Source organism: Mesoplodon bidens (genome assembly GCF_964165515.1).
Source record: "Mesoplodon bidens genome assembly, chromosome: 13".
Classification (NCBI taxonomy): domain Eukaryota; kingdom Metazoa; phylum Chordata; class Mammalia; order Artiodactyla; family Ziphiidae; genus Mesoplodon; species Mesoplodon bidens.
Window position 1 is genome coordinate 1,119,584 of NC_138169.1, and position 27,602 is coordinate 1,147,185.

Here is a 27,602-nt window from a genome sequence, read left to right on the forward strand (position 1 = left end):
TGAAAGTCTTTTTTTCCCTCTGTTTCTTTTTGGATAATTTCTGTTGTTATGTCTTTAAATTTGCTGATCTTCTGCAGTGTTTAATCTGCCATTAATCCCATCTAGTATATTTTTCATTTCACACTGACAGTTTTCATCTCTAGAAGCTTGGTTTGGGTCTTATACATCTCTAGAGTCTACTTAACATGTTCAGTCTTCTCTCTGGTTTATTTTAACACATGCAATACTGTTCTAATAACAGGTTTTTTTGTTTTGTTTTTGTTTTAATTAATTAATTATTATTTTTTTTTGCTGCATGCGTGCTTTCTCTAGTTGCGGCGAGCGGGGGCTACTCGTTGCGGTGCGTGGGCTTCTCATTGCGTTGGCTTTTCTTGTTGTGGAGCATGGGCTCTAGGCACATGGGCTTCCGTAGTTGTGGCTTGCGGGTTCTAGAGCGCAGGCTTAGTAGTTGTGGTGCACGGGCTTCGTTGCTCCATGGCATGTGGGAACTTCCCGGACCAGGGCTTGAACCCTTGTCCCCTAAATTGGCAGGTGGATTCTTACCCACTGCACCACCAGGGAAGCCCCTAATAACAGTTTTTTGTTGTTGTTTGGTGTTTTTTTTTTTTTGCGGTACGCGGGCCTCTCACTGTTGTGGCCTCTCCCGTTGCGGAGCACAGGCTCTGGACGCGCAGGCTCAGCGGCCATGGCTCACGGGCCCAGCCACTCCACGGCATATGGGATCTTCCCGGACCGGGGCATGAACCCGTGTCCGCTGCATTGGCAGTCAGACTCTCAACCACTGTGCCACCAGGGAAGCCCCCTAATAACAGTTTTAATTTCTGTTCTGCTCGTTATTACGTCTCTGTCAGCTCTGATTTGTCTTCAGTTGATAGATTCTTCTCCTTATTATGTGTTGTGTTTCTCTGCTTCTTTGCACACCTGGTGATATAGGATGGGATGCCAGACATTAAGAATCTTGGCTTGTCCGTTGGGTACTTTTGCATTCCTGTAAATATTCTTGAGCTTTATGTTATGTTACTTGGAAATAGTTTGATCCTTTGGGGCATTTTTTGAGATGTACAGTCAGAGCCAGAGCAGTGTTTAGTCTAGGGCTCATGATTCCCACTGTTGAAGCAAGACTTTGTGAGCACAGCTGCGCATGCCTCTGAGTTACGAGGTTCTGACAGCGGCGGGAAGCAAGCACCCCAGGCCTGGTGTGGTTTTCTCACACTTGCGCGTGATCCATGCTCTGCTGAATGCGGGGTTCCCTCTGTGCCGCTCTCGCCTCTCGTGCCCTCAGCATTGGTCCCTGTCGCCCCTCCGGGCTGGATGCAGACGTCTCCTTAGTATTATGTTTATCATTCTCCCTGGAAACCTTGAGGGATGATAAAATGTGAATCTACTTTATATCCATTTTTAAATAAGTAGAGGGTTAAACATAATAAAAGAAGGAAAGTGGGGAAAAAGGGGAAAACTATTGATTTCATTTAAGCAATTTCTGTTTTGCTTTTTTTAGCATCTATTCTAAAGAGATCTTCCATTCTTTGACAATTTCTTTCTCTCGATGCTGGGAATTTCTTCTCTGGATGGATCCCTCTAACTATGGTGGAATCAAAGGAAATGCTCCATCTAGTATTCACTGTGGACAGGTAAGAGGTATCCAGTCTTAGAGAGCAGAGGTTGGAATCTGAAGCAGCTTTAGGGTCCACGTTGGTCCCTTCAGTGCACACTTGGGGGTCACAGGCCAAGTGCCAGGCACACGGTTCTAGGCCCCGGTCATGTAGTCCTTGCCGTCACAGAGTGTGTGAGGGCAAAGATCACGAACAAGCAAACAAGTAGATGTAGACGCCAGTGTCAGCAATGGTGAGGGCTCGGAGTAAACAAAAAGCAGGGTAGCAATAGAGAGTGAGCCACAGGGGAGGGGCCGATTTGGATGGGGAGGTCGAGGAGTCCTCTGAGGGGGTGACGGACCTGCGGCGTGAGGCTGCCGTGAGTTACGGGACAGGCGGAGACAGCGGTCACAGGTGTGGGCAGAGAGCTGGCCGGGGCCAGGCCACTTGGGCCCGAGGGCTGTGATGGACACTTGGCTTTTAGTGATGGGGAGATTCTGAGTGGGGGAGTGTCAGGGCCTGACTCCCACCTGTATCCTGAGTGGCCAGCACCGCGGGAGGTCGGGGTCTGAGTGGAGCCCGGTTAGGGTTGGCCCAGGGGAGGGTGGAGCCAGGGAGAAGGACCCCGCTGGGCATTGCAGGTGGAGTGGACGGGCCAGCGGAGTGAAAGTGGGGTGACGCCCGGGGGCACAGGGGCGATGTCTGGGCGAGTAGGTTGTGGGGGGGCCTGTGCTCGGGTGTGTGAACCCCGATGGATGGGGCAGGAGAGCGAGTGTGGGGAGAGGAGAGCTGTGCTCGGTTGCGGCGTGTGGTGTTGGCCGAGCCTGACGTGTGCTTGACGTGCACAAGGTGGAGATGCAGAGGTCAGGTGGTGGCAGGGGCGTCTGGGGAGGGGCTGGGGGTGGGGATTTGGGGTCATCCCAGCTGCTGAGCCTGGCAGCTGGGGCTGGTGAGAACACCTGGGGGTGAGCGTGGGTTGAGAGGCCTGAGTCCCCCCAGGGCAGGTCCCCATGGAGGAAGCTGCCAGTGGGTAGGGAAACTGGGGGATGGGGCCTTAGGCATCAAAGGGAGAGAAGCCCCAGAAGGAAGGAGCTGTGCTGCTGAGAGCAGATAGGAAACAGAGGCTGCCCTTGGTGCTGGGGTTGGGAGGGCCACTGAGACCACGATGGGAGAGAAGGAGGCGCAGGCCATGTAGACGAATCAAGGGAAGGCAGTGGTGGCTGCTGCTCTGAAGGAGGGCGGCCGTCAGAGTTCAGCTGTTGAACATTCTTCCCTTCCTGGGAGGTGGGAGTTGAATAAGTTTAAAGTGAATCCTCTGAAAGAGCAAACGAGAGTAGCAGTCAGCTGTGTACTGAGTGCTTCTGTGCACCAGGCACGTTCCATAAATGACCTTATTCTTAAAGCCGTCCTGCAGGAATCTCACCTGGGCTCAGGGGGCGAACACGCTGTGCGCAGATGTGACTGGGGTTGTCTCTGTGTCCCAGCAAGACTCCCTCGAAGAGGGCAGAGCAGAGGGGGAGGAGCCTGAGGAGGAACCTGAGGAGGGAGAGGAGGAGGGAGGTGCACAGGAGCTGGATGTCGAGGACCTGCTGGAAAACAACTGGAACATCCTGCAGTTCCTGCCGCAGGCAGCCTCCTGCCAGAGCTACTTCCTCATGATCGTTTCAGGTGAGTCGTCCACACTCGCCATAGCGTCTGAGCCACGCAGTGGGAATAACGTGGCCCTGGTGGGAGCACACCCAGAGTCGGGGGCCCTGAGGGGTGCCCTGGCTGCACAGCACTGTGAGAGGCGGAGAGGAGGCCCTCGACCCCTCGCAGAACCTCACCGTGAGGAAGGCTGTCCTCCCCGGGGCGTCACGAAGGCTTCGTGGCCCTGCCCCCGAGGTTTGTGCGCGTGCACATGTAGTGATCAAGGTAAACCCCAAGTAGAAAAGTTTAGACACTTCCTGAATCGACTGCCCCACTGGCTGGTCCTTGAGGCTCAACTTATGGTGTGAGAAAGTCCTATATTTCATCTGGGTCTAAAGGTTTAGTGTTAGTAACACAACATTTTAAATCAACTATACTCCACCAAAAATTTTTAAAAAAGAAAAAAAAGGTTTAGTGTTACAAATCAAGTTATTTAGCTTGATGTGTAAATGAAGTGTGTAGATTAAACACCCGTTATAATTCAGAGGTAGTCATTAGAACAGTTGATGAAGAGCATCATAAATTAAATCATAAATTAAATCGTCAGCAGACGCATAGATGTAGATATAGCTGCACCCGCGTACATAGTGACAGAGGTAGTTCCGTTGTGGTTATTTTATATTTTATATTTATATTTTGTTGACTTGTCTTTGAGCCCTTTGCTTTCTTAAGTTCTCTTCTGGAATGTGTGGGCCTGGTGGAGCCTTTGGAGAGAAGTGTGCTGTGCCTGGGGGTCGAGGCGAGCCCTCTGTCTCGCCGTCCAGTGTGACGGTTGGCGCGTGTTGCCTGAGCTTGGGCATCAGCGGGTGCCCTGCTTGTCCCCATTTCTCTGATTGACTTGGGCTCGTCTTAGTGCAGCAGATAGAATCATTGTTACTAATGACATTTCAGCCAGTGTGGCTGGCAGCGTGACGAGCCGCAGGGCGCCCCCGGGTTCCGGGGTGTTGGTGGCAATGCCGCCTCCCGGGGCCCGTGCCTGAGCCCGCCCTCTCTCTGCAGCGTACATCGTGGCCGTGTACCACAGCATGAAGGAGGACCTGAGGCGCAGCGCCCCGGGCAGCACCCCAGTGAGGAGGAGGGGGGCCAGCCAGCTCTCCCAGGAGGCCCAGGGCGAGGCCGGAGCCCTTCCCGGTGAGCGCCCTTGCCACGGGGGGCCACCGCTGTGTGCTCCTCAGGGCTCCTTCCCTCGCTGTCCTATCGCCGTGCAAAATAGGGAGCAGGCATCGTGTCGCTTCTCTTCCCAGGAATGATCACCTTCTCACAAGATTACGTGGCGAACGAACTCACTCAGAACTTCTTCACCATCACACAGAAGATCCAGAAGAAAGTCACAGGCTCTCGGAACTCGACTGAGCTCTCAGAAATGTTTCCTGTCCTCCCCGGTTCTCACCTGCTGCTCAATAACCCCGCTCTGGAGTTCATCAAATATGTGTGCAAGGTGAGGACACTCCCACTGACGTGTGTGCAGGTCACTCCTTTCTTCCAGAAACACCCACTGCACCCACTCCATGCAGCCGCTGTGGGAAAGACCCCTGTCCTCACTCCGCTGAGGGGGCATAAGTCAGTGAGGGACAGGTGAGCTCAGAGAGCACAGGTGCTGAGAGGTGGGCTCAGGGGCGGGGCAGGTGAGGAAGGCCCTCTGATGGGGCCTGGGGCTGAGAATGAGACCCCTGGGGCTAAGAGGGTCTGGCCAGGGGCAGAGGGGATGCAGAGACCCTGGGGAGGGACGACCTGGCGTTGCTGGTGAAAGGTGAGTAGTGGAACGGCAGGTGCTCATGGATCACGTGGGGCTGGTGGGCCAGACTGGGAACTGGACAGGGCTCCCAAAACGTCTGGGCTGCTGTGGAACCTAAGAGGAGAGCTTGCTCGGATGCTAAATGCCTTTCTGGGAAAGGCAGGCTGCATCAAACGATGGCATGATATTACCAGATGAGGACCCAGCCGGTGTCATCCTTTATGGAGCATTTTACTGTCCGTTAAGTTACCTCCCAGCAAATCGGAGTTTCACAGTGATCAAATGACTTCTGATCGTGGTGAAGAAATGGTTTCGTGTACCATTTTAATTCCTTGGTAGACTTCAGAATTTTTAAGTTTTATTTTTATTAAAGTATAATTTACAGGGAGTTCCCTGGTGGTCCAGTGGCTAAGACTCTGCCCTCCCAGTGCATGGGGCCCGGATTCAGTACCTGGTCAGGGAACTAGATCCCACGTGCCACAACTGAAGATCCCATATGCAGCAACAATGATCCCACGTGCCGCAACTAAGACCTGGCGCGGCCAAGTAAAGAAATAAATACATAGTTAAAAGAACAAGTATAGGGCTTCCCTGGTGGCGCAGTGGTTGAGAGTCCGCCTGCCGATGCAGGGGACACGGGTTCGTGCCCCGGTCCGGGAAGATCCCACATGCTGCGGAGCAGCTAGGCCCGTGAGCCATGGCTGCTGAGCCGGCGCGTCCGGAGCCTGTGCTCCGCAACGGGAGAGGCCACAGCAGTGAGACGCCCGCGTACCGCAAAAAAAAAAAAAAAAAAAGAACAAGTATAATTTACATACAGGAAAATTCACCATTTTAGTGTGCATTCCGTGAGGTACCCAATCACGCCTTCAGGATACAGAACCAGAGTCCCCCACCCCTGGCACGCTCTGATCTGTCTGTCCCTATGTTTATTTACTTTTTGAAAGTTGCATGCAGTAAAAGTCACTCTCCGTGCAGTGCAGTCGTTCAAGCTTTCACAGATGGATAGGGCTGGCCATCAGCAAGCAGCCAGGTACAAAACGGTCACCACCCCAGAGAGCTCCCCCGTGCTTCCCCTTGGGCTCAACTCCTCTCACCTGCAACCCTGGAACCGCCAATCTGTCTTCTGTCCCTGCGTTGTGACCTCTTCCAGAATGTCACACGAGTGGAATGGTTGGTTATGTAGCCTTTTAGGTCTGACTTCCTTCAGTCAGCAAAATGCACCTGGGGCTCCTCCATGTCATTGCTTGTCTCAGTGCTTCGTTCCTTTCCATTGCTGAGTCTTGCTCCCTTGTTGTGTGGGAGAACCGCAGTTCCCCGGTTGAAGGACATTCAGGTTGTTTTCACGTTTTTGGTGACTGTTAGTAAAGCTGCTGTAAACATTCTCATAGAGAAGGTTTTGGGTGAACATAAGTTTCATTTCTCTTGGTAGAAACCTAGTAGGGGACTGGCTGGGTCATGTCGTGCTTGATTCTAAAGTGGCCCCGTTTTGCATCCTCATCAGCGGTGTATAGCTACAGTCCAGCTGCTCCACAACCCGCTAGAACTTGGTGGTGTTGATTTTCAAGATTTTATCTGTCCAGATAGGTGTGTAGTGGTATATCATTATGGTTTTAACTTGCATTTCCCTAATGCTAATGATGTGGAGATTTTATTCATGTGCTTGTTTGCTCTCCATGTGTTTTTGGTGAAATGTCCAGATCTTTTGCCCATTATTAAAAATTGTTTCTTTTTAAAATAATTTTTATTGGAGTATAGTTGATTTACAATACTGTGTTAGTTTCAGGTGTACAGCAAAGTGAATCAGGGTTGTTTTTCTTATTGTTAAGTTTTGAAAGTTCTTCATATATTCCGTATATAAGTCCTTTATCAGATCTGTGATTTCCAAATATTTCCTCCCAGAATTTGGCTTGCCTTTTCAAAATTCCATTTTTCAGTGAGCAGAGGATCTTAACTTTTATCTAATTTGTCACTTTTTAAGGGTTGAGCTTTTGGTGTCATATCTGAGAAATCTTTGCTTTAACCAAGGTCACAAAGTTTTTCTCTTATGTTTTCTTCCAGAAGTTTTATAGTTTTAGGTTTTATATTTAGTCTGTGATTCATTTTGATTTAATTTTTGTGCAATGTGCATGTTATAAATTGAGGTTCATATTCTGCATAAACATCCAGTTATTCCAGCATTATTTGTTGAAAAAATTAGCCTTTCTCCATTTAAATATGTTTGTGCTTTTTTTCAAAACTTAACTGGCCGTATATATGTGTGTGGGTCTGTTTCTGGGTCTCCATCAATCTTAATATCTATCTGTTCTCCAATACCACACTGTCTAAATTTCTGTAACTTTATCAATAAGTCTTGAAATCAGGTAGTGTGAAGGCTTTAACTTTATTCAAAATTATTTTGACTATTTTAGTTCCTTTGCCTTTCCTTATAAATTTCAAATCAGCATATCAATTTCTACCAAAAAAAAAATCCTCTTGGATTGTTGATTGGAGTTGTTTGGAGTCTCTGGATTAATTTAGGGAGAATTGATATCTTAATGTTGAGGCTTCCAATCCATGAACTACTATATCTTTCCATTTATTTAAGTTGTCTTTGACTTCTTTCATCAGTGTTTTTGGAGCTTTCAGCATAAAAATAGTGCACATATTTGCACCTCAGATTTTTATGGTTTGGGTGCTATTGTAATGGCACTGATTTTTTTTTTTTTCTTTTTTTTAATTTGGCTGCGCCGAGTCTTAGTTGCAGCACGCCAGATCTTCATTGCTGCGTGCGGGATCTTTAGTTGCAGCATGTGGGATCTAGTTCCCTGACCAGGGATCGAACCTGTGCCCCCTGCATCAGAGGCATATGGAGTCTTAACCACTGCACCACCAGGGAAGTCCCATCCTGAGAGTTTTAATCATGAATGGATATTGAATTTTGTTAAGGGCTTTTTCTGTGTCAGTTGAGATGATCGTATTGGTTTTTATTCATTAGTCTCGATACGGTGAATTACACTGATTTTCAAATGTTGATCCAGCCTTGCATTCCTGGGGGTAAATCCCACTTGGTCGTGATACCAGTGGGTTCAATTTGCCAGTATTTTGTTGAGGATATTTGAGTCTGTGTGTGTGACAGTTTTTTACTGTAGTTGTCTTGTACTGTCTTTGTCTGGTGTTGGTATCAGAGTGATACTGGCCTCACAAGATGAGTTAGGAGTGTTCTCCCTCTTGTGTTTTCTGCAAGATACTGTGTAGAATCAGCATTACTTCTTCCTTAATGTTTTGGTAAATTCACTTTCATTTTTTTCTGTCTCTTAATTACATCCAGTGTTCTCCCTATGTAAAAGACGTGTATAATGTATATATTTTAAACAATACTGCCCAGTAGGCTGTCGATCTTCATTATAAATGTGCTTGCAAATCCACCCACTTTGTTTCAGATCGACCATAAACGCTCCTCCCAGAGAAGTCTTCTAAGTGGTGTTTGGTTCTGTGCTCTTGGCATTGTGCTAGGACAGGAGTTGGAGGGCTGGGAGAGGCCAGTGAAACATGCCAGCACTGTCTCCTCTTGTTTACAGATGGGGGCTTAACGAGTCTCCTGTGGCTCTGCAGGAGTGACTTCCAGTGCCAGCACCATGGCCACTGACACACACGTGTGCTGCACAGGCGCTTCTCGGCTGGCCTGAGAGCCCCTCCACCGTGGAGGGTTGAAGTCAGCCCCTTTGCAGTGAGACTGTAGAGCTCTGGTAGACTTAGGACTGCCTGTCATTGAGGAAGAAGGAGCCAGTAAGGTGAACACATAGAGCACACTTGGGTGTGTCCCAGAGTTCCCCGGAGCTGGCAGAGACCACAAGGCCTGGGGGCAGGGCCTCCACTCCACTCTTATGGCCCCGAGTCAGGGAATCACTGATGTACAGAAGGCAGGAAGAGTTGAGATGATGCTGAGAAACAGTAGCTTAGAGAGTTGGCTGCGGGGTTTTCTGGTCCAAACAGCAGCAGGGAGGCCCCGGGAGCTGTCCCTGATGCGGGCTCTGTTCTCTGAAGGTCCTGTCTCTGGACACGAACATCACAAACCAGGTGAACAAGCTAAACCGAGACCTGCTTCGCCTGGTAGATGTCGGCGAGTTCTCAGAGGAGGCCCAGTTCCGAGACCCCTGCCGCTCCTACGTGCTCCCTGAGGTCATCTGCCACAGCTGTAACTTCTGCCGGGACCTGGACCTGTGCAAAGACCCCTCCTTCTCTCAGGTGGGCCAGCTCCGTCAGGCCCCTTGCTGGTAAAGTCAGAATATCCAGGCATCAGTGGATCAGGGGGTCCTGCAGTACCCCCTCTCAAGTGACCCCAGTCTCCACCTTTACTGGGTTACACCTACTGGGCCCCCAGCTAGCTTTGATGTGAATTTCAAGCCACTCAGCTGCCATATGCCAGAACCTTGTCCTGGTAAACAGGTAAGTGATGACAGTGGTGGTGTGAGTGTGCCCTGGAGCTGTGAGCACGCAGTACCACAGTTCTCACCACGAGCTCTTCTCTTTCCATCCTTTCTCAATACTGGGGCTGAGGAAGGTGACCTGGTCCCTTTCCTTCTCTGCCTAGGATGGGTCTATGCTGCCTCAGTGGCTGTGCTCCAACTGTCAGGTAGCCTACGACTCGTCAGTCATCGAGATGGCCCTGGTGGAAGCCCTGCAGAAGAAACTGATGGCCTTCACCCTGCAGGACCTGGTGAGCAGCGGGGCCTGGTGCTGGGGCTTTTTTGCACCCAGCCCGACCGCCCCTCCAGTTGATGGAGGATTTGTTGATAAGCAGTTCGCACCCACGGGAAACTAGAGGTGTACACAGGTCTCAACGTCGTTACCTGGTCCTCCAAGGTAACCACCTCTTGGGTCAGGCCTTGTCCATGAGCCCAGGTGACTCATTCATTCCTACAGCATCTGTTGGGCACCTACAGGGGCCAAGTGCTGGCTTCATGGACCTTTTTTATTCTAGTGGAGGGAGATAGACAGTAAACAGGACAACTAAGAGATGGTAAGAGTAAAGAGAGCCAACAGGCAGCGTGTGAGCAAAAGAGGGGAGCTTCAGCACTAGATGGAGGAGTGCTCTCACCAAGAGGGACGTGTCAGCAAAGCCCCGGGCACGGTGTTGGGGTCCAGGCAGGGAACAACTGGTGCTGGCGTGATGGATGGGGGAGCCTCAGGGGTAGGGTGTCCACAGGGAGGGTGTTGGGAAACAGTTGGGATGTTTGGATAAAGCCCATTATCACGTCTCCGATTTTATTCAGAATTGAGGGGAAGGCCATGCGGGAGGGAAGCCTGTCAGGTGCCAAGCGACTGACCAGCCCTGGCCTGGGCCCGGGAGGCTCCTGACTGGGGCTGCTTCTCATTGCAGATCTGCCTGAAGTGCCGGGGTGTGAAGGAGACCAACATGGCCATGTACTGTAGCTGTGCCGGGGCCTTCTCCCTCACCATCCACACCAAGGTGGGGCCTTCCGTGGACAGCCAGCCCTGCTGCCCCTCGGCCATTGGCCCTTTCTGGGTCTCGGCCTTGCATCCCTGTGCCTCCTCTGGGACTAGTTCTCACTGTGACTGGTCATTCCTGTAGGTCTTCATGGAGCAGATCAGAACCTTCCGGAACATTGCCCAGCACTATGGCATGTCGTACCTCATGGAGACCCTGGAGTGGCTGCTGCAGCAGAACCCCCAGCTGGGCCATTATCAAGGTGGGCAGCATCCCCATTCTCTGCTCTGACTACCCACATCCAAGACGGGCATCCAGGAAGACGATCCTCAGGGAGCTTTCAGGGAGCAGGTCATGCAGCCCAGAAGCGTGAACCAGCCAGAGCAAGACGTGGCTCCACCTCCAGGTTCCCTGGGGCCCCCAGCCTCAGTCAGGGCAGCCCTCTCTAGGCCCAAGAAGCGTCTCCAGCGAGGGGTCCCAGGGCTGCTTTCTCGCTGGATGAACACCCCTCTGCTGCTGCACGGCCCTCCCTGCAGCCCCGGCCCTTCCTGTCCACTCCTCTGCTGCCCTGAGGTGCCCTCGGAGGTCTTCTGTTTGAGCCGAGCCCGAGGGTGGCTGGAAGCCAGACGCAGGGCGAGGGGCACCTGAGTGGGAGTCTGCAGCCCTGGCTCTCTAGTCCCTTGCTTCCGGGAGAGGTGCTGTCCTACAGTCCACGCCAGCGGCATGCGGGCCGCATCCCAGGGACCCGGGCTGAACCTGTGGTGACCTGGGCGTCTCTCACACACTGAGTTCTGGGGCTTTGGCCCCTCTGTCTGTGGAGATTCCCGGTCAGAGCAGCCTTTGCCGGAGTGTCCGTATCATGGCGTAGTCACCTCGTGGGCAGCAGCGAGACTGGGCTGGGGGTGGGAAGGCTGAGGAAGGGGGACGGTCTCAGCCGCAGCGGGGCCTGGCACCTCTCGCTCTGAATCTGCCTGTGCTGTGAGGGGACCACTGCAGCAGGAGGCCTGGGGGCCCCGGGGAGGGAGGAGGCGCACCATTATCGCGGACTTCGACATCATATGTTAGCACCTGGATTCTAGAAAAGTATTTCTTCACATGCAAGACTGGGTTCTTTCCTTCAGGTCTGAGGAGTGGTTGGGAGAGGATGGAGGAAAGGGCAACAGCGATTTTATCGGGATCGAGGCAGTTCTGTTGCTTCTCAGCCTCGGGGATCAGTATAAGGTCTGTGACCCCAAGGCAGAGAGGGTCCTTGGGCTGTGCCCCCTTTGAAATGCGACACTCACCACCAGCTTGTTCAGGGCCCTGTTGCTGCACAGAGATGTGGGCCGTGCTGTTTTCTCCTCCCGGGTGGGGCTGAAAGAGGAGAACGTGTCAGGCTGGGGAACCCTTTGCTGAGCATGAGTTCTCGCTCCGTTCTGCCAGCAGCAGCCCCAGAACATAAGATCAACTCTGTGCACCTCATTTCTAACTAAATGCAACTGGAAGCAAAAGAAAACCAGCCAAATTGGCGAGGACAGAAGCATGTTAAAAGTGAATCATAGGGGCTTCCCTGGTGGCGCAGTGGTTGAGAGTCCGCCTGCCGATGCAGGGGACACAGATTCATGCCCCGGTCCAGGAGGATCCCACATTCCGCGGAGCGGCTGGGCCCGTGAGCCATGGCCGCTGAGCCTGTGTGTCCGGAGCCTGTGCTCCGCCACGGGAGAGGCCACAACAGTGAGAGGCCCGCGTACCGCAAAAAAAAAAAAAAAGTGAATCATAAACTCGGGAACCCCAAACAGGTGGGCAGTGGGGGCCCCTGGGCAGTGGGGGCCCCGCTGTTGGCTCTGGAGCCTGGTTTAAATTTGTCCTCGTTATCTCAGTTTACACTTTGGATTTTCGTTTTAATTTTACACTTTGACATTTCCTACAATTTTCACTGTATGTTTGTGCACTGCACCTGGGTCTCTGGAAGGAAGGAAAGAAGACTAAGTGACGTCTGTCTGTCTGGGTTTGTTGGCCCCTGGGTACTGCCCACCAGGCGCATCCAGGCCCAGTGACTGCAAGAAACCTGACTCGCCTTGGAAGGGGATGGAGCCTGTCAGCCCCCAGATGGAGATCAAATCAAATTAGGGCCGAGTTGGGGAGGAGGAGGGCTAACGGCGCTTCCTGGAAGCAGAGCCGGAGAAGTCCCAGGGGAGCACAGAGGAGCGAGGAGGTGGGGCTGCATGCCTCACCACCCACCACCCCCCACCCCGCCACTGTGCTCCCTGCAGCGGGGCCCGGGGCACCCGCGGAGGGCAGCTTAAGGGCTGGGGGCATCTGGGGCGGTGGAGGTCCCAGGGTCACTCTCATGCTTGGGGATGGGAAACCTGAGCCCCTGGCCCTGGTTCTTGAGCTGCAGCCCAGCTCCAACTGGAAAAGCTGGTTTCTCGAAAACTAGAGCTGGATGTCTATGAGTCAGACACTCTGGATGTCACCGGCATTTGAGTGACCCAGGGAGCTGACGAGCATAGGAGAATCGGCAGCGGTGCTGGGTGGGGGCTTCTCAAGGGTTTGTGGCTCCAGTGAGTGGTGCTGGCCTCGTTGGCAGGTGGGGAGGCCAGCTCTGACTTTGGGAGTGATGGGGTCACAGGTGAAAGGATCTGTGGGAGGGACTATGCCTCCTCAGGTCTGTGCACCATCATAGCCGTTGCTGGGGAAACCACCGTCCAACCAGGTCAGGGCCTGGCCAAGCAGAGCTGCTAAGTGGAATGACCACTGTAGCATCCAAGGCCGTAACCAGATTACCCGTAGGCTTGATACAGCTAGTGCCGGCTTCCCACACTCCTCCAACCTTGTCCTGCCCTGTCCACCCCTGTTCCCCAGCACTGAATTCCTTCCTCCACCCCAATCCCCATTTGAAATAGAGCCGCAGGGCCTGGGCAGGCATTTTGGCGTCAGCCTAAGCTTTCGGTTTCCTTGGGTACAACTCTCATTGCCTCCCTCCTGGCTTTCTTCCTCCTTGAGAGGTTTGGGGTCTAGGATGAGCCTTTTCCTGTATTTTGAGGTTTGGGGCCTGGGATGAGCCCTGCAGGAAGCTGGTAAATGCACTGCCTGAAGGACATGCTGGGATGAGTCTAGGGGTCCTCGTGCGCTCTCAGCCTGTGTGTCCCCCACCTCCACTGGCCCCCAGGTCAGACATGACTGTAGCCTGGCTGGACGTGGGGGCAGCAGACGCGTCCACACACACTGCACCCAGGCTGGCTAGAGGGGCAATATGGAGGGCTAAGCACACCAAAAGAGACGCCGTTCGCAAAGACCTGCCATTGCATGTTTAAGAGCCTGAACATGCTTCTCCCCAAAGACGAGGCCAGGAGGTTCTGGTCACAGCTTTATTGGATTCTGGATGTGTGATTTCCTGGCTATGAGGTGAGCGAAGGGTCGGGGGGGGGGGGGGAGGAGCAAAGAGCCTGGGAGGAGAACAGCTAGGGAGAAGGTGGAGGTGGGGACTTGCCACCTACAGGCCCCTGGGCAGTTGGGGGACGAGATGGGCAGGCCGGGAGCAGGTGCCGTCCCCTTCGTGTCATCCCACTGCCTGGTTGCACGGGGCCCTTTGGCTGCTGGTTTTGCTGAGACGCAGTGTTGAGGTGTGTGGGCAGGGCCCAGGTCCAAGGTCCCAGCCATGCTGCCCTGGGGAGCGGGGCGCTCCTGGGGCCACAGACTTCAGGGGCCCCCAACAGGCCCAGGTCTTCAGTGCAGCACGACAGAAGGTGGGAGTGGGCTCAGAGCTGGGCCAGACCTCGGGCGTCTGTGAGAGCGCAGTCCTGTTGGGAAGGCTCAGAGGCGCCAAGCCCTGGTCCTGCACCCCGCTTGGGAGCATCCACCATCTGCTCAGACGGGGCAGAGGTGGGGCAAGGCCATGGGGGTGGGGCAGCCCAGGCCTGGCTCTGCCCCTCACCCTGCGGTGGGCCAGCCTGGCCTGGGTCTGCGGAGCAGGGATAGGGTGGGGGAGGGCCCTGGCCCAAAACAAGGGCCAGGGTCACAGGCCAGCTGCCTGAGGAAGGCCCTGGAGTACACACCTTGTCAAATTTCTTATGGCTGTAGACCTTGTTTTTGTTCATGAACGTTAGCAAGATCCAGTCGCACAGGAAGGAGCCCTGAGACCAGCAAGACCAATGCGTAAGAGCCTGGCACCCGCCCCTCCGCCCCCCCTCCCCGCCCCCACCCCGTGACACTAGTGCGCATCCCTTACCACCCCGATGGAGGTCAGCGCTGTGGCCAGGTTAATGATGGTGGGAATCAGGCTGAACTTCCCTGCCTGGAGGCAAAGAGGCTGCCTGAGATGGTCGGGAGTGGGGCTCAAGGGAGGCGTGGGGTGTGGTAGGAGAGATTGAGGCTGGGCCAGCCCAAACCCCAGGTAGGCAAGGTGGGCTGGTTTACCTGTCCGTGCACGATGACGTCAATTCGGATCCCGTAGGCTTTGATGAGTGTGCGGGTGGTGCTACCATTTACTTTGTAATACTTGGCGAACCTAGGGCAGAATGACCCGGAAGCGCATCAGAACCTGGGAGGGAATGACCCGGGTGCAGGAGCCCTGGCCACCTGACCCTGAGGAGCATGACGGGGGTGGGGTGCACCTGTTGCCCAAATGGGGCAGCTCCAAGACTCCGCCGACCACTGGCGCCCCTGAACCTTTGGGCACCTGCCCTGTTGACTCCTGGACCTCCACGGCTAGGGCAGACGAGGACCCAGTGTCCCAAGGTCAAGGTACCTGAAGTTGTAGCCAGATGAGGCTGGGACATGCTTGGGGTCGAGCCTCCGGAAGGAGTATTTGGGGTTGCACTTTGACGCCGACAGGTCCAGGTCACAGTCCCAGTTGATAATGACCCCAATTACACCACCCTGTCCAGAAGTGGGCACAGACGTGGGGTCAGGGTGGGCTCACAGAGAGGACCTTCAACAGCCCCAGGGTCCTGCTGAGGCTATGTGTGGGATGCATACTGTGAGGCACCCAGGGCAGCTCAGGGCAGAGAGCTGGGGAAGGGGGCTAGTTGAGTGCCCTGCTTCCGAGGCACGAGGGGATGCCAGGAGTCAATAATTTAGCAGATGCCATGCACACCCAGATGGGTCAGCCGATCGTGTTTCTCTTTCCTCTGCCCGAGCAGGGCCAGGGCTGGCCAAGACTGCAGACAGACTCGGCTGTAATGAGACCCTTTGTATGCAGGTGGGAGCCAGCACCCGGACAGCTGTCCCACCCACTCTCCCTGGTGCCCTCACCGTGTGTGCCAGCTGCGTGAAGTTTTCCCCTGCCTGCTCCACGATGTAGCCCAGCTTGAAAATGGGGCAGTAGAGGTCAGAGACCTCATGGAATGTGCAGTGTTTCAGGTAGCCATCCTTCCGGTTCTCGATGTTGCCCCTAAAGACAAGGCCTAGTGGCATCAGATGGGGAGGGAGCAGAAGCCATGCACCCCCAAACAACACATTCCAAGAGGCAACTCCCACTCCAGCCCAACTCTTGTCACCACACACTAACGGCTCTTACTTGGAGAACTGGAATTTGGGGTAGTGGATGCTGTTCTTGATGAGGATGGTGAAATTCGGGGCCATCTTACCGAGAAACTGGCTGAGGAGGCACAGACCAGGTGTGTTTAGTCTCCCCTTCCCCCCGTCCCCCAGGCTCCTCCTCTGCGCTGTCCCTCCCTTCCTTCTCCCCCCACACACCCCGACTCGGGGAGGAGAAAGGAGCAAAGGAGCTTGGCCCCAGGTGGGTAGGGACAGCGGGCGTGCACACCTGACTGAGGCCCCGTCTTCCACCGGGCACCAGCCGGACACCTCGCAGGTCTTGGAGGACCCGTGGTAATAAGGCACGCAGCGCCCGGTCCGCAGGCCTGTGGGCAGACGCGCGCTCAGGTGGCAGATGCGCGCTCAGGGGCGCAGCCCGCCCCCGCCCCCAGTTGGCACACACTGACCGTTTCCCAGCATGTCCAGCTGCCCAGCCACGCAGTCCTCGTCCGAATCGCAGGTGGCGTTGTTGACCCTCATACTCTAGGGAGGAGGCTGCTTGGTCAGGGGCCCAACACCCTTTGCCCCCAGGCGCAGCGGACCAGGCAGGGCCCCTCCCTCCCGCCCCAGCTCTGCTCTCTACCCGGCCTCACCTCGGCACAGGTTCCGAGGGTCTGGAAGGGGGTGACCTCGATCCTGGTGATGATGCTGAACACGCTGCCCCCCTGGGCTCAGAAAGAAGGGACGGTCGGCCGGCGCCGGGCAGCTCGGCCACCGCTCGGTCCCACCCTCGGGGTGCTTGGGGGCCGGGGCGGGGCCCGAGTGGCGCACCTCGGGGGGTTTCACGTACTCCTCCACGTCCCACACTTTGTGCTCGGACGAGGTGATGCCCTTGACCTTGGTGATGACGGAGCTCTCGGGGCCCGTCTCCCTGTCCTGGTAGCTCTTCTGCACGATGAACACGTACCTGTGCGGACGGGCAAGGCCGGCTCTGGAGGCGACCCCGGGACAGGCCCGGGACCCCTCCCCTGCCGAGTGAGCTTGACTCCGGCGGGACAGAGGCTGCGTCACCGCCTCTCGGGGGCCGGCCGGGTAGGCTCTGCGGCGCCCGAGGGGCCAGCCTGGCGGCCGCCACCGGCATTCTCCTCACCCCCTGCCCAGAGCGGCCCCTCCAACCTGGGACGTCCCGGCGGCGCCCTCCCCTGCCCTCCGGACCCCGCTGGACACCCCCTGCCGCCGGGTCTCCCCCGTGCGCACCCACCACACGAAGTAGAGCAGAATGAGCAGCTGCACCGCGCGGTACACGATGCCCAGGCGCCGGTTCTTCACCACGATCACCTTGGGCGTCTCGTAGTCCCAGAACGCGGACCAGCAGCCCCGGGCCAGGCGTCGGCACGCGGCCGTCCCCGCGGGGGGTTTGGACTCGGCCGCCGCCATGGCCCCGAGCTGCTGGGACTGGGAAGCGGGCTGGGGGGCGCCGGCGTGGCCGCCTCCCGGGCGTGGCCTCGCGCTCCCCGCCCTGTCCCGCCTCGCCCCGCCCCAGGTCGGTCCCCGAGCCGCGGGGGCGCCGGGCGGAGACACGCAGCGCACCTGGCAGGTGTCGCTAGGTGGGGCCCCGAGTGGGCAGAGTCGGGGGTCGCTGCAGCCGTCGCCCCCAGCCCGCTCAGGGAGGGCGTGAAGACGGTGCAGGCCCTCGCGTCCCTCGGGAGGACACTTAAGACGCGGGGGGAAGACGCGGCAGAGCACCGCCCGCCTCCTCTGCGTCTCCGCCAGTGTCTGATGCGCAGCGCGCACTAAACCCGAAGAGCAATTCCTTTAAAATATATATATGTATACATTATATACATATATATATACACATATATATATTCAAAATCCAAAACATTTCTTCATGATAACAACACTTAACAAACTAGGACTAGAAAGGAAATTTCTCAACCTGATAAAAAAGTATCTACAAAACACCCACAGCTGATATCATTTTTTTATTTATTTTTTTTTTTTGCGGTATGAGGGCTTCTCACTGTTGTGGCCTCTCCCGCTGCGGAGCACACGCTCCGGACGCGCAGGCTCAGCGGCCATGGCTCACGGGCCTAGCCGCTTCGCGGCATGCGGGATCCTCCCGGACCGGGGCACAAACCCGTGTCCCCTGCATCGGCAGGCGGACTCTCAACCACTGCGCCACCAGGGAAGCCCTGATATAATTCTTTTTTTTTTTTTTTTTTTTTGTGGTACGCCAGCCTCTCACTGTTGTGGCCTCTCCCACTGCGGAGGACAGGCTCAGGACGCACAGGCTCAGCGGCCGTGGCTCACGGGCCCAGCCGCTCCGCGGCATGTGGGATCTTCCCAGACCGGGGCACGAACGCGTGTCCCCTGCATCGGCAGGGGGACTCTCAACCACTGCACCACCAGGGAAGCCCCCTGATATCATTCTTCGCTTTTATTTATTTATTTTTTTTTAATTTTTTTTTTTTTGCGGTAAGCGGGCCTCTCACTGTTGTGGCCTCTCCCGTTGCGGAGCACAGGCTCCGGATGCGCAGGCTCAGCAGCCATGGCTCATGGGCCCAGCCGCTCCGCGGCATATGGGATCCTCCCGGACCGGGGCACGAACCCGTGTCCCCTGCATCGGCAGGCGGACTCCCAACCACTGCGCCACCAGGGAGGCCCCTGATATCATTCTTAATGGTGAAAAGAATGAATGCTTCTACCTAAGATCAGGAATAAGAAGGGGTTGTCCTCCCTTGTCGCCTCTATTCAACATTGTCCTGGTGGTTCCAGCCAGGGCAAATAGCAAGAAAATGGGGACAAAATTAAAATAGAAATAGAAAATCCTAAGGAATCCACTAAAACCTATTAGAATAAGCAAGTTTAGCAAGGTTGCAAGATGCAAGGTCAATATGTAACCGAGTAGGACCCTGTGGGGCCTTCCCAGGACAGACCCTCCCCTGTCCTCTGCCTGCCTGTTGTCTGTAGAAAAGCTCTAGCCTGCTAGGCCCTCCCCCGGTTCCAAAGGACAAATTTAATCAGAGAAGTGAGAAAATGCAGAAAGAAAACAGTCAAACAAGACAAAATAACAATATTTTAGCCATTAAACAAAGTCAACGGCCTTTAGTTCTTCCTCAAGGGCTGTCGATAGTATGCTGAGCCGTGTCCCTGAGCTGTTTTGCAGATACTGAAACCCCCACCAGGTGGAAGAAGTTAACTGTATGCTGCCTACACGCATGCAGACCCCAGACTGGCTGGAACCTGAAGGTTGATGATGTTAATTCCCAATTACCTTACCACCAACCAATCAGAAGAATGTCCACGAGCTGATCACACACCACACAACCCCGTCCTTCACCCTGTCTTTAAAAACCTTTCCCTGAAAGCCTTCGGAGAGTTCACGTCTTTTGAGCACTAGTTCCCTGGACTCCTTGCTTGGTACCTGCAATAAATGCTGCACTTTCCTGCATCACAACCCGGAACCAGTGGGTTGGCTTTACTGCTTGCAGGTGAGAAGACCCAAGTTTGGTTCAGTAAAAAATATATAGGGAATTCCCTGAGGGTCCAGTGGTTAGGACTCTGCACTTCTACTGCAGGGGGGTTGAGTTCAATCCTTGGTCGGGGAGCTAAGATCCTGCAAGCCACGCGGTGTGGCCAAAAACAAACAAACAAACAAATATATAAAAATCAGTTATAGGGCTTCCCTGGTGGCGCAGTGATTGAGGGTCCGCCTCTCGATGCAGGGGACACGGGTTCGTGCCCCGGTCCGGGAGGATCCCACATGCCGCGGAGCGGCTGAGCCCGTGAGCCATGGCTGCTGAGCCTGCGCGTCCGGAGCCTGTGCTCCGCAGCGGGAGAGGCCACAACAGTGAGAGGCCCGCGTACAGCAAAAAAAAAAAAAAAGATTAAAAAAAAATCAGTTATATTTACAACACTTGCAATGAACAATCTGAAAATTAAGAAAACAGTTCCAGGAACTTCCCTGGTGGTCCAGTGGTTAAGAATCTGCATTCCAATGCAAGGGATGTGGGTTCGATCCCTGGTTGGGGAACTAAGATCCCACATGCCTCGGGGCAACTAAGCCCCCCTCACTGTGACTAAGACCTGACAGCCACAAATAAAAAGAAAACAGTTCCATTACAATAGTATTCAAAAGAATAAAATACTTAGGAATAAATTTAACAGGACTAGTGCCCACCTTATCTGAAACCTATACAACTTTTTTTTTTAATTAAAGAAGATCTAAGTAAGTTGGAAGACAGTCCATGTTCATGGAATGAAAGGCTTAATGATGTTAAAATAGCAATTCTTCCTGAATTTATCTACAACTTTAGCACAATCTCTATTAAAATCCCAGGTGGCTTATTTGCAGAAATGAATAAGCTGATCCTAAAATTCATATAAAAATGCAAGGGATCCAGAGTAGCCAAAACAATCTTGAAAAAGCAGAGTGAAGTTGGAGGACTCACACTTCCCAAATTCAGACCTTACTACAAAGCTACAGTAATCAGAACAGTTACCATAGGACCCAACAATTCACTTGTACTTACTGGCATAAGGATAGAAATGTAGATTTATGGAACTGACTTGAAAACAAAGAAAGAAAATATAAATATGTAAACCAGAATAAAATAAATTGATTTTGACAATGATACCAAAAGAATTCATTGGGGAAAGAGTAGTCTTCCAACAAATGGTGCTGGGACAACTGTATATCCATATGCAAAAGCATTAACTTGGACCCCTACCTCACGCCATATACGAAAATTAATTCAAGATTAAAGACCTAAATGTAAAAGCTAAAACCATAACACTCTTAGAAGAAAACATAGGTGTAAATATTTGTGGACTTAGGTTTGGCAATGGATTCTTACAAATGATAAGCATAAGCAAATAGAGAAAATAAATAAATAAATTGAGCTTCACCAAAATTAAAAAATTGTTGTGCTTCAAAGGACACCATCAAGAAAGTAAAAAGACAACCCATAGAATGGGAGAAAATACTTTCAAATCATATATATGATAAGGGACTTGTACCTTAAAAGCTCTTACAACTCAATAATAAAATGATAAATAACCAGTTTGAAAAAGGAGCAAAGGATCTGAATAGGACATTTTCCACAGAAGATACACAAATGGCCAGTTAGTATATGAAATTATACTCAACGGCATCCAGTAGTAGGGAAATGCAAATCAAAACCACAGTGAGAGACCACTTCACACCCACCAGGATGACTGTAATTGAAAAGAAGATAATAACAAGTGTTGGTGAGGATGTGGAAAAATCAGATACTTTTTATATCCAGTGGGAATGAACAGTGGTGCAGCCGCTTTGGAAAACTTGTCTGGCAGTCTCTCAAAAGGTTAAACCTAGAGTTATCACAGGACCCAACAATCCACTTCTAGGTGGAACACCCAGAGGACACGAAAACGTGTCCCCACGGAAACTTGTACGTAAGTGTTCATGGCAGCATTATCCATAATGGCTAAAATTGGAAAGAGCCCAAATGTCTATCAACTGATAAATAGTATGTGGTATATCCATTCAACAGAATGATTCTGCAATGAAACAAATGAAGGAACTTCTACGTTACAGTGTGAGTGAAGCTCGAAAAAATTTTGCTCATTGAAAGAAGTAAGTCCCATGGAGACCACCTGTTGTATGAATCCATTTATATGGACTGTGCAGAGCAGGCAAATCCATAGAGCTGGAAAGCAGATTAATGGTTGCCAGGCCCTGGAGGGGGGGTAGGGGGGGAAGATGGGGAGTAAGGGCGACAGAGTCCTGGGTCCTCCAGGGTGCTACGGTGGGATGGGCCCCTGCTCCCTTGTTGCCTGCGACCTGGGGGCAGCAGAGACCCGTCCCTAGGGTGTTGCCCTGCTCCTGGGCCCACGGATGCTGCTGTCAGCAGAGGCGGTTTCTCCCTGTGCCTTGAAGGGGAGTGGCTGGCCAGTCTGCCCAGCACGGGTTACAGGAGCACACAGTACAGGGCTCTCCACTGGCCAGGGGCTCATCGCTGTGTGGCCCACCAGTAGCCTGACCCCAACAACTGCAGCGTTCAACATCTGGCACACTGACCCCACGAACAGAAGGTCGTGAGGGAGGAGAGGTGTGAGCAGCTCCGAGAGGCTGTCACATGGTTCAAGAAAGAAGAGAAACTGGGGAGAAGTGATAAATGGACTTGGTGGGCCCCAGGCAAGAGGATTTTTTTAAAAGGTTCATACCTAAAATGTGAGGGCAAAATACCGGCGTTCCAGGGATAGAGAGAAACCCACACCAACAGGGAGATTTCTCCCCTGCAGGTCACCCTCCTCCCCCTGGGCAAAGCCCTGCCCGGCCAGCTGTGGCAGGGGTTCTCTCTTCTGAAAACGTGTAGTGTTTTTTCCTTATCTTTTCTCAGAAGAAAAGGTATGTTATAAAATCTCGTTTGTCCAAGAATTTAGTGATTTCTTTCACTGTCTGAGAAGAGTTTTCTGCTGTGTCGTTATGATCATGCTGAGGACGACAGGACAGCTGCAGGGTGCCCCCAGGAAGGTGGCTTTGCCATGTGCACCCACCCCGTTAGAACTCTCCCATTAGCAGCCTCTCAAAGTCAGTGCGAAGCCTGTGTCTGGACCCCAAACGCTCATTGTGAGGTTTAGGTGAGTTGTCTCGAAGCGTCCTGGAAGGAAAATTAAAAGTGAAAAGTCCTAATGCAAACTTCAGGCTGGGAGAAAACAAGCGTAGCCCCAACCACAGAGTCAGTGGTGACAGTTAAGGTGTCAGTTAAAATCTACAATTTGCATTAACATATTTAAATAAGTTAAAGAATTTTATCAAAAGCTTTTCTGCATCTATTGAGATGATCATATGGTTTCTATTCCTCAGTATGATTATGTGGTATATCACACTGACTGATTTGCTGATATTGAAAAACCCTTGCATCCCCGGGATAAATCCCACTTGATCATGGTGTATGATCCTTTTAATGTGTTACTGGAGTCAGTTTGCTAGTATTTTGTTGAGGATTTTTGTATCTGTGTTCATCAGTGATACTGGCCTGTAATTTGCTTTTTTTGTGATATTTTCATCTGATTTTGGTATCAGGGTGATGGTGGCCTCATAGAATGAGTTTGAAACTTTTCCTTCCTCTGCAATTTTTTTTGGAATAGTTTCAGAAGGATAGATGTTAACTCTTCTCTAAATGTTTGGTACAATTCACCTGTGAAGCCATCTGGTCCTGGATATTTGTTCCTTGGGAGTTTTTAAATTACTGACTCAGGGAATTCCCTGGTGGTCCAGTGGTTGGGACTCCATGCTTTCACTGCCATGGGCCCAGGTTCAATCCCTGGTCAGGGAACCAAGATCCTGCAAGCCACGTGGCGTGGCCAAAAATACTGATTCATTTTCAGTACTGGTAATTGGTCTGTTTATATTTTCCATTTCTTCCTGGTACAGTCTTGAAAGATTGTACCTTTCTAAGAATTTGTCCATTTCTTCCAGGTTGTCCATTTTATTGGTATATAGTTGCTCTTATGATCCTTTGTATTTCTGTGGTTTGGTTGTAATTTCTCCTTTTTCATCTCTGATTTTATTGATTTGGACCCTCTCCCTTTTTTTCTTGATGAGTTTGGCTAAAGTTCTATCATTTTTTTTTTCATTTTGATATGTTTTATTTAACCTAATACATCCAAAGTATTATTGTTTCTTTTTTTATTACATAAAGAATTTAATTCATCTAGGTATATATATTTTATATAATATTCTTTTCCATTATGGTTTATCATAGGATATTGAATAAAGTTCCCTGTGCTATACAGTAGGACCTTGTTGTTTATTCATTCTATATATAAAAGCTTACATCTGCTGACCCCAATCTTCCACTCCATCCCTCCCCCACCCCCTCCTCCCCCTTGGCAACCACCAGTCTGTTCTCTATGTCCGTGAGTCTGTTTTTTGTTTCACAGATAAGTTCATTTGTGTCGTATTTTAGATTCCACAAATAAGTGATATCACATGGTATTTGTCTTTCTCTTTCTGACTTACTTCACTTAGTATGATAATCTCTATTTGAAAGATTTATCAGTTTTATCTTTTCAAAGAACCAACTTTTCGTTTCATTGATCTTTTCTATTTCTTTTTTAGTCTCTATTTCATTTATTTCTGCTCTGATCTTTATGATTTCTTTCCTTCTAATAACTTTGGGTTTTGTTTCTTCTTTCTCTAGTTGCTTTAGATGTAAGGTTAGGTTGTTTATTTGAGATTTTTCTTATTTCCTGAGGTAAGCTTGTATTGCTGTAAACTTCTCTCTTAGAACTGCCTTTGCTGCATCCCATAGGTTGTGGATCATTGTGTTTTCATTTTCATTTGTCTAGGTATTTTTTGATTTCCTCTTTGATTTCTTCAGTGAGCCATTGCTTGTTTAGTAGCATATTGTTTAGCCTGGACACATGTTTGTGTTTTTTACAATTTTTTATCTTGTAGTTGATTTCTAGCCACATAGCATTGTGGTCGGAAAAGATGCTTGGCATGATTTCAATTTTCTTAAATTTGTCAAGGCTTGCTTTGTGGCCCAGCATGTGATCTATGCTGGAGAATGTTGCAGGTGCTCTTGAGAAGAACGTGTATTCTGCTGCTTTCAGGTGGAAATCTCTATAAATATCATAAAATTCAACATCCATTTATGACAAAAACTCTTCAGAAAGTGGGCACAGAGGGAACATACTTCAACATAATAAAAGCCATATATGACAAGCCCATAGCTAACATCAATGGTGAAAAGTTGAAAGCACTTCCTCTAAGATCAGGAACAAGACAAGGATGACCACTCTCACCAGTTTTATTCAATGCAGTTTTGGAAGTCCAAGACATAGCAGTAAGAGAAGAAAAAGAAATAAAAGGGTTCCAAACTGGAAAAGAAGTAAAACTGTCACTGCAGATGACATGACACTATACATAGAAAATCCTAAAGATGTTACTAGAAAACTACTAGAGCTCGTCAATGAATTCGGTAAAGTTGCAGGATAAAAAATTAATACACACAAATCTGTTGCATTTCTATAGACGAACAATGAAATATCAGAAAGGGAAATTAAGGAAACAATCCAATTTACCATTGCATCAAAGAGAATAAAATACTTAGGAATAAACCTATCTAAGGAGACACAGACCTGTGCTCTAAAAACTATAAGATGCTGATGAAAGAAATCAAAAAGATGACACAAACAGATAGAAAGATATACCATGTTCTTGGATTGGAAGAGTCAATATTGTTAAAATGACTATACTACCCAAGGCAATCTATAGATTCAATGCAATCTCTATCAAATCACCAATGGCATTTTTCACAGAACTAGAACAAAAAATTTTAAAGTTTGTATGGAAACACAAAAGACCCCAAATAGCCAAAGCAATCTAGAGAAAGAAGAACAGAGCTGGAGAAATCAGGCTTCCTGACTTTAGGCTATACTACAAAGCTACAGTAATCAAAACAGTATGGTACTGGCACAAAAACAGACACATAGATCAACAGAACAGAATAGAGAGCCCAGAAATAAACCCACACACTTATGGCCAATTAATCTATGATAAAGGAGGCAAAAATATACAATAGAGAAAAGACATTCTCTTCAATAGTGGTGCTGGGAAAACTGGACAGCTACACGTAAAAGAATGAAATTAGAACATTCTCTAACACCATACACAAAAATAAACTCAAAATGGATTAAAGACTTAGATGTAAGACCAGATATTATAAAACTCCTAGAGGAAGACATAGGCAGGTCACTCTTTGACATAAATCACAGCAAGATCTTTTTGGGTCCATCTCCTAGAGTAATGGAAATAAAAACAAAAATAAACAAATGGGACCTAATTAAACTTAAAAGCTTTTGAACAGCAAAGGAAACCATAAACAAAATGAAAAGACAACCTGCAGAATGGGAGAAAATATTTGCAAATGATGCAGTTGAAAAGGGATTAATCTCCAAAATATACAAACATCTCATACAGCTCAATATCAAAACAAATAACCCAATCAAAAAATGGGCAGAAGACATAAATAGACATTTCTCCAAAGAAGACATACAGATGGCCAACAGGCACATGAAAAGATGTTCAACATCACTAATTATTAGAGAAACGCAAATCAAAACTGCAGTGGGATATCACCTCACACCAGCCAGAATGGCCATCATCAAAATGTCTACAAACAATAAATGCTGGAGAAGGTGTGGAGAAAAGAGAACCCTCCTACACTGTTGGTGGGAATGTAAATTGGTACAACCACTATGGAGGACACTATGGAGGTTCCTTAAAAAACTAAAAATAGAGCTACCATATGATACAGCAATCCCACTCCTGGGCATGTATCCAGAGTACACCATAATTCGAAAAGATTATGTTCATTGCAGCACTATTTACAATAGCCAAGACATGGAAGCAACCTAAGTGTCCATCAACAGATGAATGGATAAAGAAGATGTGGTACATATATACAATGAAATATTACTCAGCCATAAAAAAGAATAAAATAATTTGCAGCAACATGGATGGACCTAGAGATTATCATACTAAGTGAAGTAAGTCAGAGAGAGAAAGATAAATATCATGTGATATCACTTATATGTGGAATCTAAAAAAATGATACAAATGAACTTATTTACAAAACAGAAATAGACTCACAGACATAGAGAACAAACTTACGGTTACTAAAGGGGAAAGTGGGGGAGGGAAAAGTTAGGAGTTTGGGATTAACAGATACATACTACTATATATAAAACAGGTAAACAACAAGGTCCTACTGTATAGCACAGGGAGCTATATTCAATATCTTGTAATAATCTATAATGGAAAATAATCTAAAAAAGAATATATACATATATATAATTTTTTTGGCCACGGGGCACAGCATGTAGGATCTTAGTTCCCCGACCACAGATTGAACCCGTGCGCCCTGCAGTGGAAGCGTGGAATCTTAACCACTGGACTGCCAGGGAAGTTCATATATATATATATATAAAATTGAATCACTGCTGTACACCAGAAACAAACACAACATTGTAAATCAACTATACTTCAATTTAAAAAATGGTTAAAAAAATAAGTTAAATTAGTTTTAGGAGGACTGATTTTTTTCTTTTTTTACTTAAAAAGGCATTTTACAAGTGAAAAAAGCAAGTTATTCGATTGAATTCTAATTCTTTGGTTAAAAGGAAATGTTACTCTCTGACAAGGATAGAATTTTAAAAACATATAAATAACAACGTAAAAACAATGAAGTTATAAGTGAAAGTTCAAATAGATTTCCTTTTCTAAATAGCTTTATTGAGATAAAATTCACATGCTATACAATTCACCCATTTAGAGTGTATAATTCATTGTTTTAGTGTATTTACAGAGTTGTGCAGACATCACCCCTGTAAGAAACCATATCCTGTCACCAGCTGCCCCTCCTCACCCTCTGCCATCTCCCTGGGGGGCCGTGTCCACTCCTGGGGGTTCGTGACTGCTCTTGGAGGATTTATGTCTGCTTCTGGGGAGGCTCATGTCTGCTCCTGGGGAGGCTCATGTCCACTCCTGGGGGTCGTGTCTGCTCCTGGGGGTCGTGCCCACTCCTGGGGAGGTTCGTGTCCACTCCTGGGGGGGTCGTGTCCACTCCTGGGGGCCGTGTCTGCTCCTGGGTGGTTCGTGTCCACTCCTGGGGAGGTTCGTGTCCACTCCTGGGGGGTTCGT

General features: G+C 50.3%; 2 protein-coding genes across 4 annotated transcripts in view; one reads left to right on the forward strand and one right to left on the reverse strand.

Moving 5' to 3' along the window:
* The window catches only part of POLE (DNA polymerase epsilon, catalytic subunit), a 54,780-nt gene extending 42,415 nt beyond the window's left edge, over nucleotides 1-12,365 (forward strand). The window contains exons 42-49 of the mRNA XM_081252369.1: nucleotides 1,499-1,631; nucleotides 3,077-3,260; nucleotides 4,281-4,412; nucleotides 4,526-4,719; nucleotides 9,040-9,240; nucleotides 9,587-9,712; nucleotides 10,376-10,465; nucleotides 10,589-12,365. Coding sequence (XP_081108495.1) covers nucleotides 1,499-1,631; nucleotides 3,077-3,260; nucleotides 4,281-4,412; nucleotides 4,526-4,719; nucleotides 9,040-9,240; nucleotides 9,587-9,712; nucleotides 10,376-10,465; nucleotides 10,589-10,735 — 1,207 coding nt within the window. The 3' untranslated portion in view covers nucleotides 10,736-12,365. The remainder of the gene's footprint in view (nucleotides 1-1,498; nucleotides 1,632-3,076; nucleotides 3,261-4,280; nucleotides 4,413-4,525; nucleotides 4,720-9,039; nucleotides 9,241-9,586; nucleotides 9,713-10,375; nucleotides 10,466-10,588) is intronic.
* A 1,493-nt stretch (nucleotides 12,366-13,858) lies between these two features.
* P2RX2 (purinergic receptor P2X 2) lies at nucleotides 13,859-17,451 on the reverse strand. Of its 3 annotated transcripts, XM_081253351.1 has the most exons (12): nucleotides 17,166-17,451; nucleotides 16,736-16,871; nucleotides 16,558-16,629; nucleotides 16,372-16,447; nucleotides 16,194-16,290; nucleotides 15,945-16,025; nucleotides 15,680-15,818; nucleotides 15,174-15,304; nucleotides 14,843-14,933; nucleotides 14,655-14,720; nucleotides 14,482-14,559; nucleotides 13,859-14,289 (listed from the first exon to the last, which is right to left on the reverse strand). In XM_081253351.1, exons 1-12 carry the CDS (start codon nucleotides 17,339-17,341, stop codon nucleotides 14,185-14,187), a joined length of 1,248 nt encoding a protein of 415 aa, XP_081109477.1. In that variant the 5' UTR covers nucleotides 17,342-17,451; the 3' UTR covers nucleotides 13,859-14,184. The 3 variants fall into 3 exon arrangements, with proteins under 3 accessions (XP_081109477.1, XP_081109476.1, XP_081109478.1); XM_081253350.1 differs by having other exon boundaries at nucleotides 13,859-14,559; XM_081253352.1 differs by lacking the exons at nucleotides 16,372-16,447; nucleotides 16,558-16,629 and having other exon boundaries at nucleotides 13,859-14,559; nucleotides 17,234-17,451.
* Between the last annotated feature and the right edge of the window lie 10,151 nt (nucleotides 17,452-27,602).

What these genes read in the sequence shown, in the direction of transcription:
- P2RX2 (XM_081253350.1), bottom strand. Translation starts at nt 17,341, where the DNA reads ATGGCGGCGGCCGAGTCCAAACCCCCCGCGGGGACGGCCGCGTGCCGA. An exon ending in GAAGACGGGGCCTCAGTCAG is followed by an intron (nt 16,026 to 16,193) that starts GTGTGCACGCCC and finishes GTGCCTCCTCAG; the next exon opens with CCAGTTTCTCGGTAAGATGG. An exon ending in CCCAAATTCCAGTTCTCCAA is followed by an intron (nt 15,819 to 15,944) that starts GTAAGAGCCGTT and finishes CCTTGTCTTTAG; the next exon opens with GGGCAACATCGAGAACCGGA.